Genomic DNA, 16193 nt, shown 5'->3' with positions numbered 1-16193 from the left:
GTCCCAAATCAGTCTCCGATTAGTGTTACATAATTATAAAGCATAATTCAGTGGTCACCATTCTCAATAAAAGTGAATAAAGGTACACAGATTTCCACTTCACTGTAGGCTCTAAGGACACACATTCACTCCTTTCTTGGTGTCTTTACCTGTTCCCCAGGTACGAGCTCCATATCCACACATGCTGTCTTCAGTTCTAATAGCTCTAGAGAAATGAAAGGCATTCCTCTGAGCTACAAGTGATGCTCTAGTCAATTTCTACATCAGAAAAAGTTGTCCTAGGACCAGCCTCTCACAGAGTACTAGCATACTGATACAAATTTGGCTAAATATTCATACATAATTCATATATTATTGAAACGTATGTGGAAATCAACATTTGTAAAGTGACTTACATTTTATCATTCCCACCGTGTCTTTCACAATCTCGTTTCCCTCTCTGGTCAAATGCATCAAAAGCTCTGTTCCCGGGACCGCCTCTGCCTCTGCTTCTCATGCCCCCTCTTGGGCCTCCACGTCCTCTCAGTGGCCGGTCTCGATCAAACCTGTCCACTGGTCTAGGAAAAGGTGACAATGCCATATGATAAGAGAACCCAAGCCTCTGCCCGTGTTCTGCCTCATCCAGGCTCCTGGATGGTGTGGTACACCACCAGACAGGCTCTGGTGTGTAATCACCTGCCCACTTTCCCTTCTGCCCATCCTCCTGCTTTCTGAGACCTACTTTTTTCTACTAGACTATAATCTCCTAAGATGTAGTTCTAAAGGACTACATCTTTTAAACCATTTTAACCCTTGTTTATTAACATGTTTTTAATTTGTAAAGGCTTTTCAAAACATTTGCCACAACAGCAAATTACTTTATTTAAAAGAGATTCTGGCCAGGTGCAGCGGCTCACACCTGTAATCCTAGCTATTCAGGAGGCTGAGATCTAAGGGTCACAGTTCAAAGCCAGCCCAGGCAGGAAAGTCTATGAGACTCTTATCTCCAATGAGCCACCAGAAAACTGGAAGTAGAGCTGTGGCTCAAAATGGTAGAGCACTAGCCTTGAGCAAAGAAGCTCTCAGGGAGTGCCCAAACCCTGACCAAAACAAAAAGGAATCCTGAAATCAAGAAATCTGGAGCATTAATAGCTTCAATACTTGCACCAGTGACAGTATACTACCATTCTCTCATGGCTAAGAAAAGCCATTCTTACCATAAAAAGATCCCATTTCCAATTTTCTTTCCTTGAAAAGAAATGCCAAAGTACTGATGATTAATTTTATGTGTTTTTCATATAAAATACTGTGCTAAACAAATTCTCTACGTTGGCTTTTCTACCTTCTAACAAAACCCAAACCAATTTTAAAACAGGAATCCTTTTTTCTGATTTAAATTTCTATCCTTTTCTAATTTTATTAGCATTTAATGTAATTTTGAGAATTTTGTTGTTGTTGTTGTTGTTGGTTGTGGGGCTTGAACTCTGGGCCTGGGCGCTGTCCCTGCGCTCTTCAGCTCAAAGCTCAAGGCGAGCACTGATTGAGCCACAGCGCCACTTCCGGTTTTCTAGTGGTTTATTGGAGATAAGAGTCTCACGGACTTTCCTGCCCAGGCTGGCTTTGAACCGAGATCCTCAGATCTCAGCGTGAGCCACTGGCGCCCAGCTAGAGAAATTATTTTTAACCTATCAAAATTCCTTACATAAACTGCACTAAACACGGAACTACAGAAAGAAACCCTGGGTTCAACTCCTCAGTACCACATACACAGAAAAAGCTGGAAGTGACGCTGTGGCTCAAGTAGTAGAGTGCTGGCCTTCAGCACCAAGAGGCTCAGGGACAGCGCCCAGATCCTGAGTTCAAGCTCCAGAACCAGCAAAAAAAGAAAGAAAGAAATATGGAAAGAATCATACCACATTATGAATTGTTAGAATATAGTCCAAAGGGTAATACTTTTTAAAATAATTTTTATTAAGATTAAGTGATTACATAAAATTCACAAATTTCACAGTATTGTGGGATAGTGATACCTACAGTCACAAACACATTTTAACTGTCACAAGGCAAATTGTCATTACCATGGTCTATAAAGTTTGTGAATTCTATAAGCTTTGACAATACAACTATTTCTTCCAGATCGGGTGATATGTACCTTTCTTTCCTTTTGTTTAGTGTCAGCTGTTCCCTCTTTCCCTCTCCTTCCCTCCCTCCCATCGCTGCTCTTGAGTTGCTTAGATTGTTTTCATCAATGTCCAGTGCAGCTGATGGGGCCCTCTGTTGTATATTTGCCTGTTTCCCTCTGATTCTGTGTCCTCCTCCTAGCTTCCCTCAGATGTGCGTATATATGTATATGTGTATACACACACACACACACACACACACACACACACACACACACACACACACACACACATGACCATGGAGTCATTTAGAAATGATATGAAAAATTAAGTAGATGTTCTTTGTTTCTTGAGCCCTGTTTACTTTGTCCTTTCTCCTTGCATTATGGATTTAACATCAACATATTGGAGCCATGGGCCATTTGTCTCTCTGATCTTGGCTTACCTCGCTCGAAATGATTTGTTCTAGTTCTATCCATTTCCCTGTGAATGCCATTATTTTTTTTCCATAAAATAAAAGTCTGAATAGAGAAAAAATACATAAACCTTTCAAAAATTTAGTTCTGATCCAAGAGGCTTTTCATATATAAGTAGCCATTATGGAGAAAATTTGAAATAATCTCCCCAAAATAAAATAAAGTAAGCTTTTCCAGAACTTTCTGCAACTTGTGGCAGATCTACAGGTCATGGATTGCTGTTTTATGTGTCCCTTCTAGTTGGTGACCACATGCACACCCCTTCAGATGAGCTGCTCTCTACTACCTGGGCTTTATTTACTTAACTGTAATCCACTCTACCAGGGGTGAGGCACACTTGACTCATGGGTCATTTAAGACCTGAAAAATCATTTGGTACATGACAGGTTATAAATATCCAAAGGGCCCTTGGCAGAAAAAGTTCCTCACTCCAGCCTTTCAAAGCCATGTTCTTTGGCCAAGACATTGTTTAGGACAAGGTCCTAAATGAATTTGGTAGTCAGGAAGTCAAAACACTTTGAGAACCTTGACTCGCTGGACACAGAACTATCTTGCTAACAGGAGGCGTAAGATAAATAATAGCTACCTTTGTAGAAGGCTCTGCTCTGACACAGGAGAGATGGCAGAATGCACCAGCCCTATGCCATACTTCACACCAGACAACTTTCCAGAGCTTGGTATCATGCATCACAGTAGACTTTTCTTCACATGACTCATGAAAGCCTACTTAGCTGATCATAGAATTAAGAATCTGTTTAAGAGTCTGAATTCATAATTATATCCCTTCTAAAATTAGCTCCTGAATCTAAAACTCAGAGTAAATTTTTAAAGAATCCCATACACTCATCTGTTTTGGTTGTATGCTTGCTACAAAGGCACTCTACTTGAACCACGCCTCCAGCCCCTTTGATTATTTACTTGTTTATTTTTTCTGGTGTCAGTGCTTACGCTCAGGACCTTGAGCATTTACTTACCTTGTTTTGTTCACAGCTGCTGTTCTATTAGGCCACACCTTTAGTCTGGCTAATTGGAGAAAAAATATTATGGATTTTCCTGCCTGGGCTGATTTCAAACTGTGATCCTCAGATCTTAGCCTTCAGGGTAGCTAGTATTACAGATATGAGCCACTAGTGTCCAGCTGTTTTGTTACTTTTATGTTCTTGCTTTTGCTTAGGTCAGCCTGGACCCCATATTTATGCTTCCCACATAGCTGACAGGCATGTACCACCACACCCAGCTTTTTATTAGCTAAGGTGGTGTCTTGCAAAACAGCTATGTTACCTAGTGTGAAACACTGCACTGAGTTCTTTTCATAGTTACAAAAAAATTTTTTTTCCTTTGCAGTGGTACTAGACATTGATCCTAGGGCCTTGTACATTCTAAAGTGCTCTACCAATGTTCTACTGATAAAGTCCCTTCTTCCAAGCTGACAGTTTATTATTTATTTATTTATTTTTGTTGGTCATGGGGCTTAAACTCTGGGCCTGGGCCCTGTCCCTCAGCTCTTCAGCTCAAGGCTAGTGCTCTACCACTTGATCCATAGAATTACTTCCTGTTTTCTGGTAGTTAATTGGAGATAAGAGTCTCAAGGGCTTTCCTGTGCTGGCTTTGAGCCACGATCCTCAGATCTCAGCCTCCTGAGTAGCTAGGATTACAGGTGTGAGCCACCAGTGCCCAGCTCCACAATTTAGTTTTAATTATACAACTGGTCCTGAATCTTAATATAAGGCCATCTCTGAAATACATGAAGATCTTTCAGGTGTCATCTAAGATAACAATGATTTGTTGCATACACTAGCAAAATATTCTTAAGACCTATAATATGGAAAGGTCACAAAGGCTTATGGCTGTTCTGAACAGTCATCTGGTCCCCAAGCCTCCCATTGAGGACTGTGGTACATACTTTTCATCTGAAAACTTCTCAGCTGTAAAGTCCGCCTGCCTCTCGGTCTCGTAGGGTCGGTATTCCCTGTAGGCTCTCCGCTCTGCTCTATCAAGTATCACCTCTGTTCCCCGGCTGTCATTCCATCCTTGTTGCTCCCCTCTTCTAGGAGTCCGCTTCTGGCCTGCCAGCAGAAAACCAAAGCAGAGGGTTAAAACACAACGTCCATGACAGCACTAGGTGCAATTCTATAGCTTCCTTAAGATTTCATTTTTCTACAGAACAGTTGGAAAAGCTTGGGAATTTCAGGGGGGAAAAGTTGCTGATGCTACTTCCTAGACTTTATTCATTTTTTAATACAACCTTATTACTATTATGACTTCACTTATGTCTTGTATAAGATAAACCATATAGTTATAGGTATCTTTTTCTTTCTTTTTGTTGTTGCTGCTGTGCTTTGAAATAAGGTCATTACATATGTTTGAGACTAGCCTGGAACTCACAATCCTTCTTTATCAAGACTCCTGTTAAGATTATAGGCATGGGGGGCTGGGAAGGTGGCTCAGTGGTAGAATGCTTGCCTTGCACGCATGAGGCCCTGGGTTCAATTCCTCAGTACCACATAAGCAAAAAGAAAAAAGCTGGAAGTGGTGCTGTGGCTCAAGTGGTAGAACGCTAGCCTTGAGCTGAAGAGCTGAGGGACAGCGCCCAGGCCCAGAGTTCAGGCCCCACGACTGGACCCCCCCCAAAAAAAAAAGATTATAGGCATGGGCTGGGAAGGTGGCTCAGTGGTAGAGTGCTTGCCTTGCATGCATGAGGCCCTGGGTTCGATTCATCAGCACTATATAAGCAGAAAAAAAAAGCCCAAAGTGGCGCTGTGGCTCAAGTGGTAGAGTGCTAGCCTTGAGCTGAAGAGCTGAGGGACAGCGCCCAGGCCCAGAGTTCAGGCCCATGACCGGACCCCCCCCAAAAAAATATTATAGGCATGTAGCACACCTGGTTAATTATATGTGACCTCTATTAACACATTTTAATAAATTAACTACATTTCACATTTCAAAAGCAGCTTTATGAAACCCTGGTTCTAAACCTCATCCAGAAAAGTAGATACATACCAGTACCTTAGATTGTACTTTAAAGTACATATTTCCTGCTCTTTGGTGGGATTTATATATTTGCCATATGTCTCTAGTGTGGGCCTCAACTCAGGTTCCAACTCACTCAAAAAGGCATCTTTTTTGTCCATTTGCGAATCCAGCATCCAGGGGAAACAAGGACAAAGTGCTAGCCCTCTCTAGTCTTTTCTCTTCTGATGCATTAGACTGTTCAATCAAATCCTATATTTGAAACCATCTAATAAGTTAGTAAATAAGTTATGAACTTTGTCATTTCTTAAACTGTCTTCCAAAATTGTCTCCCCCCCACATTTAAAAGTTCTCCTAAAATATTACTTATAACTTTGATTTTCCTTAGGAGTAATTACTCCACGTTGACAGTACAGATAGAAAATCTTAAAATTTATTCAAATAATGGGTGTACATCTCACTGAATTCCTCTCATGTATCCACATTAAAACTACAGGCACAGGGTTGGGAATGTGGCTTAGTGGTTGCCTAGCATAATGATGCCCTGTACCACATACACGGAAAAAGCCAGAAGTGCCGCTGTGGCTCAAGTGGTAGAGCGCTAGCCATGAGCAAAAGCAGCTCAGGGACAGTGCCCAGACCCTGAGTTCAAGCCCCAGGACTGGCAAAAAATAAAAAAATACAGGCTTTTTTTTTCATTTTTCTCATTAATATTTCCTAACTAAACTTTATAGTTTAACATAAATAAGTACTATCAAGTCTTAAAAATCCTGTTTGTACATCACAAACATAAAATTATGTAATTACCTCTAATATAAAATGTTTTTGAGTGTCAAATATTGCACAAGAGATTCAAGTTCACTCTGATATGGCTTTAATATTCTATAATATCTATAAATATTTAAATCTAATTTATGTCACTTAATGATATTTTCACAGAGGATTATACTTCTACTGCAGAAACAAAAGAGATAAACAATATTAGAAGGGGTATTTGAAATCAGGGGGAAAATGTCACTAAGTATGTTAACAAGTTGAGCAGGCACTGGTGGCTTACACCTGTAATCCGAGCTACTAAGAAGGTAGAGATCTGAGGATCGTGGTTCAAAGCCAGCCTGGGTAGGAAATCCATGAGGCTCTTATCTCCAATTGACCACCAGAAAAACTGAAATTAGCACTATGGCTCAAAGTAGTAGAGTGCTTGGCTTGAGCAAAAGATCTCAGGGACAAAATCCAGGCCCTGAGTTCAAGCCCCACAACAACAACAACAACAACAAAAATTAACAAGTTGAAGCTGGGCACTGGTGGCTCATACCTCTAGTCCTAGCTACTTATAAGAATGGGCTTTGAGGATCACAGTTTGAAGCCAACCCAGGCATAAAAGTTATGTTAGCTCCAAGAAAGCCAGAAGTGGAGCTGTGGCTTCAAGTGGTAGAGCACTAGCCGTGAGCAAAAAGAAAAAGCTAAGGGACAGAGCCAGGCCTTGAGTTCAAGCCCTAGAACTAGCACCTAAATAAATAAAGTTAACAAACTGAAAAATTAAAAGATTTGCTTCAGATTTTCTATTTGCAACCCATACGCGTTTGTGTTTTACCATTACAGTATCTCCATTCAACTACAGAATTACTGCAGTGCTTATTCTACCTTCTTTCTGCTATCCCATTTTTAACTATATCAATTAAACTTGCTTTATAGTAAAGTCACTTCCATCATTTCTGTATATAAGTTGAAAAGTGCTAAATAGAATTGGCTACTTATTAGGATAATTACAAATATCCTGCAAACATTACATTCTCCCTTTAAATCTCCAAAGACCAAAGCTAATAGTGACAGACATCCAGAAATCAGTTGTAAGAGGTCAAGGTTACAATTGAACCCAGCTTGCTTTTCCATGCTGGATCAGCAGCTTGAAGTAGGTAATGCAAACCTTGCATTTCACCAGCCCTTTCCAACAAAAGGCTGGCATAAGCATTTTGATCACTGATCTAAACACAAGAAGAAAAAGAATACAGTAAAATTTCCAGCAAGAGATCCCTTAAAATAGTTGCATTTTGGCTCAGAGTTTCCTAGGCTCTGAAAGCTGAGGAAAGCAAGCTGAAACAGTCTCTGATGGTTCGAGAATATACTGAGCAAAGGGCCTCTTGGAGGTTTCTGTACAGATTTGGACAGTGGTTACATTAAAACCTCCATCTCCACGGGGCAAGCTTCTGATTTCCACATTCTGGAGGATTAATGTTTCTGGTGTATGTCAGAAAGCATATTCCCAAGTGCTCGACATTTCTCTATGCTAAGCATTCACTCAATCTTCAGACTAAATTTAAAATGTTTGAGTATGGAAAAGCACAGACCTTCATAACAGGGCTAACAGGAATTTGTGTAGATCTCTAACACTCATAACAGAAATTCAGTACGTAAATGGAAATTAATGAGGTGCTTGCTGCTATTATGCACTTGAAAAAGAACTGCAATGATATTCTAACTATAAAATTAACTCAAGATTTTTAAATATAGATCTCAAAAACCAGATTGCCTAGACTTTAAATGGACAGAAAAATTGGTAAGAGCACTAGATTACAATGTCAAGCAAGAAGTAGGCTGCGTCCCAGTTTTATATCACTTAAGTTTTGAAAAAAAGAAACAGGGCTGGAAAGGTGTCTCAGTGGTAGAGCGCTTGCCTTGCACGCATAAGGCCCTGAGTTTGATTCCTCAGCACCACATAAGCAAAATGAAAAAAACCGGAAGTGGCGCTGTGGCTCAAGTGGTAGAGCGCTAGCCTTGAGCTGAAGAGCTGAGGGACAGCGCCCAGGCCCAGAGTTCAGGCCCCACGACCGGACCCAAAAAAGAAAAAATAAAAAGAAACAGCACTGCAGCACTGTGCATTGATGAAATTAAATTTGTGCATATAAATTCACAGTGCTGACAGCAGGAAAAATAAAGGGTCTTCGTTCAATGTCCTACATGTTTAACATTTCCACCACAGGGTAGGACTGTAGTTCACTGGGAAAGTCCTCTGGCCTGGCTTGCTTGAGGCCCCAAGTTTGATCCTCAATACTATAAGAAAAAATGACAAAAATATATTTTTAAATTGAAAAGGGTGAAATTCAGCCAGCTTACTAGCAGGACTAGCTGCGGTGTCACACTCTTCTAAAGGACACAACATTTTCATTTGTCTAAAAAAAATGAAGCTAGACATGAAGTCATGATGGCACACACTTCTGAGCTACGTAGGAAGCACAGGGAGACGGCCACCAGTTCCAACGATCACAGCCAAAAGTACATAGAGAAGTAAATAAATGGAGAAGCCTTGCCTCGTTGAATTCTGTCTTTATCCAATGTTTAAGTAAGGTCATACACTTGCTGACATACCGAATAGCATTTGGTTTTCAGCATCTTTATTTGACAGACTTCTGATTCTCAAGCAACGAGCTGACTTCACCCAGATAAAGGGAGAGTCGCCAGTTGCACAAGTCAAGGCACCAGTACCTAAACTAGAGGATTTTAGGACAGGGCTGGAACACAACTTTGTGTGTGTGTCTACGTGCGCGCACGTGTGCGTGCTCAGGACTGGGCACGGTCCTTCTCGACTGCTGGCTCAGGGTTGGCACTCCACCACGTGGTTAACTGGAGGGAAGAGTCTTCTGGACATACCTGCCAGGCTGGCTCCGAATCACGACCCCTGCTCAGCCTCCTAAGGACCTACCAGCACAGGTGTGACCCTCGGCTGCCCGGCAGCAGTGCACACCTTAGACCACCCAGGAACAGGCCAACAGGCTCTGCGAACGATGACAACCAGACACCTAGCCGCAAAACTCAGAACCCTGACAACAGCACCCCAAACCTCAGAACCCAGAACAGTGACAACAGCACCCCAAACCTCAGAACTCAGAACGGTGACAACAGCACCCCAAACCTCAGAACCCAGAACGGTGACAACAGCACCCCTACCCTCAGTACCCAGAACGGTGACAACAGCACCCCAAACCTCAGAACCCAGAACGGTGAAAACAGCACCCCTACCCTCAGTACCCAGAACAATGACAACAGCACCCCTACCCTCAGTACCCAGAACGGTGACAACAGCATCCCTACCCTCAGTACCCACAACGGTGACAACAGCACCCCAAACCTCAGAACCCAGAACGGTGACAACAGCACCCCTACCCTCAGTACCCACAACGGTGACAACAGCACCCCAAACCTCAGAACCCAGAACGGTGACAACAGCACCCCTACCCTCAGTACCCAGAACAATGACAACAGCACCCCTACCCTCAGTACCCAGAACGGTGACAACAGCACCCCTACCCTCAGTACCCACAACGGTGACAACAGCACCCCTACCCTCAGTACCCAGAACAGTGACAACAGCACCCCTACCCTCAGTACCCACAACAGTGACAACAGCACCCCTACCCTCAGTACCCACAACGGTGACAACAGCACCCCTACCTCAGTACCCAGAACGGTGACAACAGCACCCCTACCCTCAGGACTCAGAACAGTGACAACAGCACCCCTACCCTCAGTACCCAGAACGGTGACAACAGCACCCCTACCCTCAGTACCCAGAACGGTGACAACAGCATCCCTACCCTCAGTACCCAGAACAATGACAACAGCATCCCTACCCTCAGTACCCACAACGGTGACAACAGCACCCCAAACCTCAGAACCCAGAACGGTGACAACAGCATCCCTACCCTCAGTACCCACAACGGTGACAACAGCACCCCTACCCTCAGGACTCAGAACGGTGACAACAGCACCCCTACCCTCAGGACTCAGAACAGTGACAACAGCACCCCAAACCTCAGTACCCAGAACGGTGACAACAGCACCCCAAACCTCAGAACCCAGAACGGAGACAACAGCACCCCTACCTCAGTACCCACAACGGTGACAACAGCACCCCTATCTCAGTACCCAGAACGGTGACAACAGCACCCCTACCCTCAGGACTCAGAACAGTGACAACAGCACCCCTACCCTCAGTACCCAGAACAGTGACAACAGCACCCCTACCTCAGTACCCACAACAGTGACAACAGCACCCCTACCCTCAGGACTCAGAACAGTGACAACAGCACCCCAAACCTCAGAACCCAGAACGGAGACAACAGCACCCCTCAAGGAAGAAGGGAGGCCGTGTGGGCGCCCAGGCGGGCCAGGCCGGGGTCCGGGTCCGGGTTCTGGGGGAAGCGCTTACCCGGGCGGCCCTCCCCTTCCCGCACCAGGCCGTGGGCCGGCGTGGAGGGGAGGCTTCTAGAAGCTTCTGGGGCTAGGAATGACTCAGCGCGCCCCCCCCCGCCCGGCCCCCCCCCCGCCGGAGCCCCCCCCCGCCGCCGGAGCCCCCCCCCGCCGCCGGAGCCCCGCCCGGCCCCCCCCCCCCCGCCGGAGCCCCGCCTCGCCTCGCCCCCCCCCCGCCGGAGCCCCGCCTCGCCTCGCCCCCCCCCCCCCCGCCGGAGCCCCGCCTCGCCTCGCCCCCCCCCCCCCGCCGGAGCCCCGCCTCGCCTCGCCCCCCCCCCCGCCGGAGCCCCGCCTCGCCTCGCCCCCCCCCCCCGCCGGAGCCCCGCCTCGCCGCGGCCGGCGCCCCCCCCCCCCGCCGGAGCCCCGCCTCGCCGCGGCCGGCGCCGCGCTCCCGTACCGGGCGGCTGCGGGCCCCCGCCGGGGCTGTCGGGCCGCGGCGCGCCGGGCGCCGGGAGGCTCTTGCGCTCCTTCTGGGACTCCCTGCGGCCGCCCGCGCCGGGCCGCGGGCCCGAGCTCCCGGCGGGGCCCCGGCCGCCGCCCGCCGCCGCCGCCGCCGCCGCCTCGTCGCGCCTGCGGCGCTGCAGCTGCTGCTGGCGCCGGCGCTCGGCCTCGCGCAGGATGTCGAACGGGTCCGACTCGTCGTCCAGCAGCTGGTGGAAGCGGTTGGCCACGACGCAGCCGAAGCTCTCCTGCATCGCGGCGCCGGCGGCGGCCACGGGGCTCCCCGGGGCGCCCTTCATCCCGCCGCCGCCGCCGCCGCCGCCGCGGGCGGCCCGCCGCGGGCGGCCCCGCGAGCGAGGCTCAGCGGAGCCGGGGGCGAGGGCCCATGCCGCCCGCCTCCGCCCTCCCTGCCCGACCGGTCCGGTCCCTCCCGGCGCCCGCCCCGGCGCCGCCGCTACCGCTGCCCGCCCAACCGCCGCGAGGCAGCCAATCAGCGCGCAGAGGCACGCCCCCTCCCCCGCCGGCGCGCCAGAGGGCCCAATCACAGGCCGGCGGCTGTGACGTCACGGGACCTCCGCGTCCCTCCCCCCAGCTGGTTGGGGAGGGGCGGGGCCAGGGGCGGGGCCGCCGCCGAGGACGACTCGGGTGTCCCGGGCTGCGGGTGACCCCGCTGCGGGTGTCCCGGGCTGCGGGTGTCCCGGGCTGCGGGTGTCCCGGGCTGCGGGTGACCCCGCTGCGGGTGTGCGGCGGGCCGCGGCCATCCTGTCAGCCCTCCGAGCGTGGGGAACGTTCCGTGCCCGCCACACTTCTGTGGAGGTTACACTCAGCCCTCAGTGTGCGGCCGAGGGGGCGCCAGCTGCTTCTTGTCATGGGCCTTAGACCTTAGTGCTTACTGAGAAGACTGAGTCCTAACTCCCAGCGCAGGAATCTACCCTGAAACCAGACTCCCAGGGTAAGGAAATGGCCACGAGGAGGTGACCCCCAGTGCAAGGGCCTGACCAGGAGGACGTGACTCCCAGAGCAAGGGCCTGACCAGGAGGCCGTGACCCCCAGTGCAAGGGCCTGACCACGAGGACGTGACTCCCAGAGCAAGGGTCTGACCACGAGGAGGTGACCCCCAGAGCAAGGGACTGACCAGGAGGACCTGACCCCCAGAGCAAGGGCCTGACCACGAGGATGTGACTCCCAGAGCAAGGGCCTGACCACGAGGATGTGACTCCCAGAGCAAGGGCCTGACCACGAGGCCGTGACCCCAGAGCAAGGGCCTGACCACGAGGACGTGACCCCAGTGCAAGGGTCTGACCAGGAGGCCGTGACCCCCAGTGCAAGGGCCTGACCACGAGGACGTGACCCCCAGAGCAAGGGCCTGACCAGGAGGACGTGACCCCCAGTGCAAGGGTCTGACCAGGAGGACGTGACCCCCAGAACAAGGGTCTGACCACAAGGAGGTGACCCCCAGAGCAAGGGTCTGACCACGAGGACGTGACCCCCAGAACAAGGGTCTGACCACGAGGAGGTGACCCCCAGAGCAAGGGTCTGACCACGAGGATATGACTCCCAGTGCAAGGGTCTGACCACGAGGACGTGACCCCCAGAGCAAGGGCCTGACCACGAGGACGTGACCCCCAGAGCAAGGGCCTGACCAGGAGGACGTGACTCCCAGAGCAAGGGCCTGACCAGGAGGACGTGACTCCCAGAGCAAGGGCCTGACCACGAGGACGTGACTCCCAGAGCAAGGGCCTGACCACGAGGACGTGACCCCCAGTGCAAGGGCCTGACCACGAGGACGTGACTCCCAGAGCAAGGGACTGACCACGAGGATATGACTCCCAGAGCAAGGGCCTGACCACGAGGACGTGACCCCCAGAGCAAGGGTCTGACCACGAGGACGTGACTCCCAGAGCAAGGGCCTGACCACGAGGCCGTAACCCCCAGAGCAAGGGCCTGACCACGAGGACATGACTCCCAGTGCAAGGGACTGACCACGAGGAGGTGACCCCCAGAGCAAGGGCCTGACCACGAGGCCATGACCCCCAGAACAAGGGTCTGACCACGAGGACGTGACCCCCAGAACAAGGGTCTGACCACGAGGATGTGACCCCCAGTGCAAGGGACTGACCACGAGGCCATGACCCCCAGAACAAGGGTCTGACCACGAGGACGTGACCCCCAGAACAAGGGACTGACCACGAGGAGGTGACCCCCAGAGCAAGGGCCTGACCACGAGGCCATGACCCCCAGAACAAGGGTCTGACCACGAGGACGTGACCCCCAGAACAAGGGTCTGACCACGAGGAGGTGACCCCAGTGCAAGGGTCTGACCTCGTGACCTCCAGAGCAAGGATCTGACCACGAGGACGTGACCCCAGTGCAAGGGCCTGACCAGGAGGACGTGACTCCCAGAGCAAGGGTCTGACCATGAGGACGTGACCCCAGTGCAAGGGCCTGACCAGGAGGATGTGACTCCCAGAGCAAGGGTCTGACCACGAGGAGGTGACTCCCAGTGCAAGGGCCTGACCAGGAGGATGTGACTCCCAGAACAAGGGTCTGACCACGAGGCCGTGACCCCCAGAGCAAGGGTCTGACCACGAGGAGGTGACCCCCAGTGCAAGGGTCTGACCAGGAGGACGTGACCCCCAGAGCAAGGGTCTGACCAGGAGGACGTGACCCCCAGAGCAAGGGTCTGACCAGGAGGATGTGACCCCCAGTGCAAGGGTCTGACCAGGAGGACGTGACTCCCAGAGCAAGGATCTGACCAGGAGGACGTGACTCCCAGAGCAAGGGTCTGACCATGAGGACGTGACTCCCAGTGCAAGGGTCTGACCACGAGGACGTGACCCCCAGTGCAAGGGCCTGACCATGAGGACGTGACCCCCAGTGCAAGGGCCTGACCATGAGGACGTGACCCCCAGAGCAAGGATCTGACCAGGAGGATGTGACCCCCAGTGCAAGGGTCTGACCATGCGGATGCGTGGGAAAGCTTTCCTTTGGAAATGAAGGCTAAGGTGAGAAGGAAAGGTAACAAAGGGCAGATGCAGACGTCTTGAGGTGGGATGGAGTGCAAACCTTATTAAGCTCAAAGGAAAGTAGTGTGACAGGAATGAAGGATTAGACAAAGAACTAATTTTAGTCTTCATTCCAGGAGCAGTGCCTCAAACACAACCAATTTATATTTGAAAGGCCCACTCTAGCTGTGCTGTGAAAAACTAGACTGGAGTATCCAGGGAAGAACTGATGAGGTCACTTGGATTTAGGCTGGTAGCAGTAAGAGTGACTAGATCAGCAGGACTTGGACAGTGCTTGGTATGGATGATAAAGCTGATGTGAGGATTCTTTTGCCAGCATGGGCATCTGAAATGGGAATGCTCGTCACAACGAAATGCAACAGTGGGAAGGGACCATGAGTTCCATCTTGGGCATGTTGAGGTTGGTGATTAGGATGGTTTTGTTTGTCATTTCAGTATCCAGTTAAGGCCTGGAGCTCAGAGACAGGGGGGTTTCCTTCAGGAAATCTTGCCCATGCACTGGTGACTGCCCCATCTTACAGCCATCACTTTCCCTTACATTTTGGATTTTGTTCAGGCATCAGGTGACTGTAGGCCACAGGGGAAATGGTGCCCTTTCCAGCCTCAACCTTCATTAATTTTACATCATTTGTTGTAATTCCATTCCTTTGCCAGCAACTGCTGAAGAATAGGTTGCCTTGAATATCTGGCAGAGCAGATTGGAGGGGAAAATTCAGGGCAAGCTTTTCTTACACCTAAAAAGAAATTGAAGCTGGGTACAGGTGGGGTATACCTGTCATCCTAACTACTGAGAAGACTGAGATGTCAGGATCGTGGGTCAAAACCAGCCTGGGAAGACAAGCCTGGAAAAAAACTCTTCTCTCCAACTAACCCTTTATTGCAACTATAAATATGGATAAAACCTAGATCCTGAATTCTATGGAACTTCCAACTTAGCCCACTTGGGAACCTCCCTACCTCAGACTTGTCATTACATAAGCTTAACAATCAAATATGGTGGGAAAAAAGATTATATGGACAAAAGGTGGTTTTTTGTTTTTTTTTTCCGTTTTTCTTTTCGCTTTCTTGTGGTCGTGGGGCTTGAATGCAGAGCCAAGTGCTGTCCTGAGCTTTTTCCCTCAAGGTTAGTGCTCTACCAATTTGAGCCATAGTGGCACTCCTGGTTTTCTAGGGGTTCATTGGAGACAAGAATCTCATAGACTTTACTGCCTGGGCTGGCTTTGAACTGTGTTCTTCAGATCTCAGCCTTCTGAGTAGGATTACAGGCAAGAGCCACTGCCTCCTGGTTGGACAAAGGTTTTGATGCATGCAGTGATACAAGCTCACCTTGCAAACACTGTACTAACTAAAAGATCAAGATTTGAGCTTTGATCCTGCCACCCATTAACTCTGTGATTTTGGACACGTATTTCTGGGCCTTGTTTTCTCATCTGTAAAATGGAGACATCACAGTCACTACCTCCAAGGGCTACTTTGAAGTTGGAATGAGATCATTTATATACAGTGATCAGCACAGTGCCATCACAGAATAAATCCTCATGAGATGTCTTGTTATTAAATGTTATTAGTGTCATTCATCATCAAGCACATAATTTTCAGTCAGGCTTAATAGCAGATAGTCATCTTAAAATTTCTGAAGATTTGTTTTTGTGTCTGTGTTAGGGCTTGAACACAGAGCCTGGGCACTGTCCCTGAGCCTCTTTGTGTTCAAGGCTAGTGTTCTACCACTTGAGCCACAACTCCACTTCCAGTTTTTGAGTGTCTAATATGAGATAAGAAGCTCACAGGGACTTTTCTCAGATGTCAACCTCCTAAGTAGCTAGGATTACAGGTGTGAGCCAACAGCACCCAGATTCTGAAGATTTTTTAAAAATTGTGCTGGCACTGGGGCTCTCATTCTTGCTTGGCGTTTTTGGTCAAGCTTGACATTCTTCCAA

At 49.2% G+C, this 16193-nt stretch overlaps 1 protein-coding gene across 3 annotated transcripts in view; it reads right to left on the bottom strand.

Moving 5' to 3' along the window:
• The window catches only part of Habp4 (hyaluronan binding protein 4), a 36155-nt gene extending 24497 nt beyond the window's left edge, over nucleotides 1-11658 (bottom strand). Inside the window, exons 1-3 of one of the 3 annotated variants that reach the window (XM_070035827.1) lie at nucleotides 11187-11658; nucleotides 4479-4641; nucleotides 396-557 (exon numbers count right to left, since the gene is read on the bottom strand). In XM_070035827.1, the coding sequence (XP_069891928.1) occupies nucleotides 396-557; nucleotides 4479-4641; nucleotides 11187-11529 (668 nt within the window). In that variant the 5' untranslated portion in view covers nucleotides 11530-11658. The remainder of the gene's footprint in view (nucleotides 1-395; nucleotides 558-4478; nucleotides 4642-11186) is intronic. The other 2 variants (XM_070035828.1, XM_070035829.1) reach the window with 2 other exon arrangements.
• Nucleotides 11659-16193: the final 4535 nt, after the last annotated feature.

Source organism: Dipodomys merriami, unplaced genomic scaffold, assembly GCF_024711535.1.
Source record: "Dipodomys merriami isolate MVZ:Mamm:240054 unplaced genomic scaffold, mDipMer1.0.p SCAF_26, whole genome shotgun sequence".
In the NCBI taxonomy this organism is placed as follows: Eukaryota; Metazoa; Chordata; class Mammalia; order Rodentia; family Heteromyidae; genus Dipodomys; species Dipodomys merriami.
This window is presented reverse-complemented; position numbering and strand designations above follow the sequence as displayed.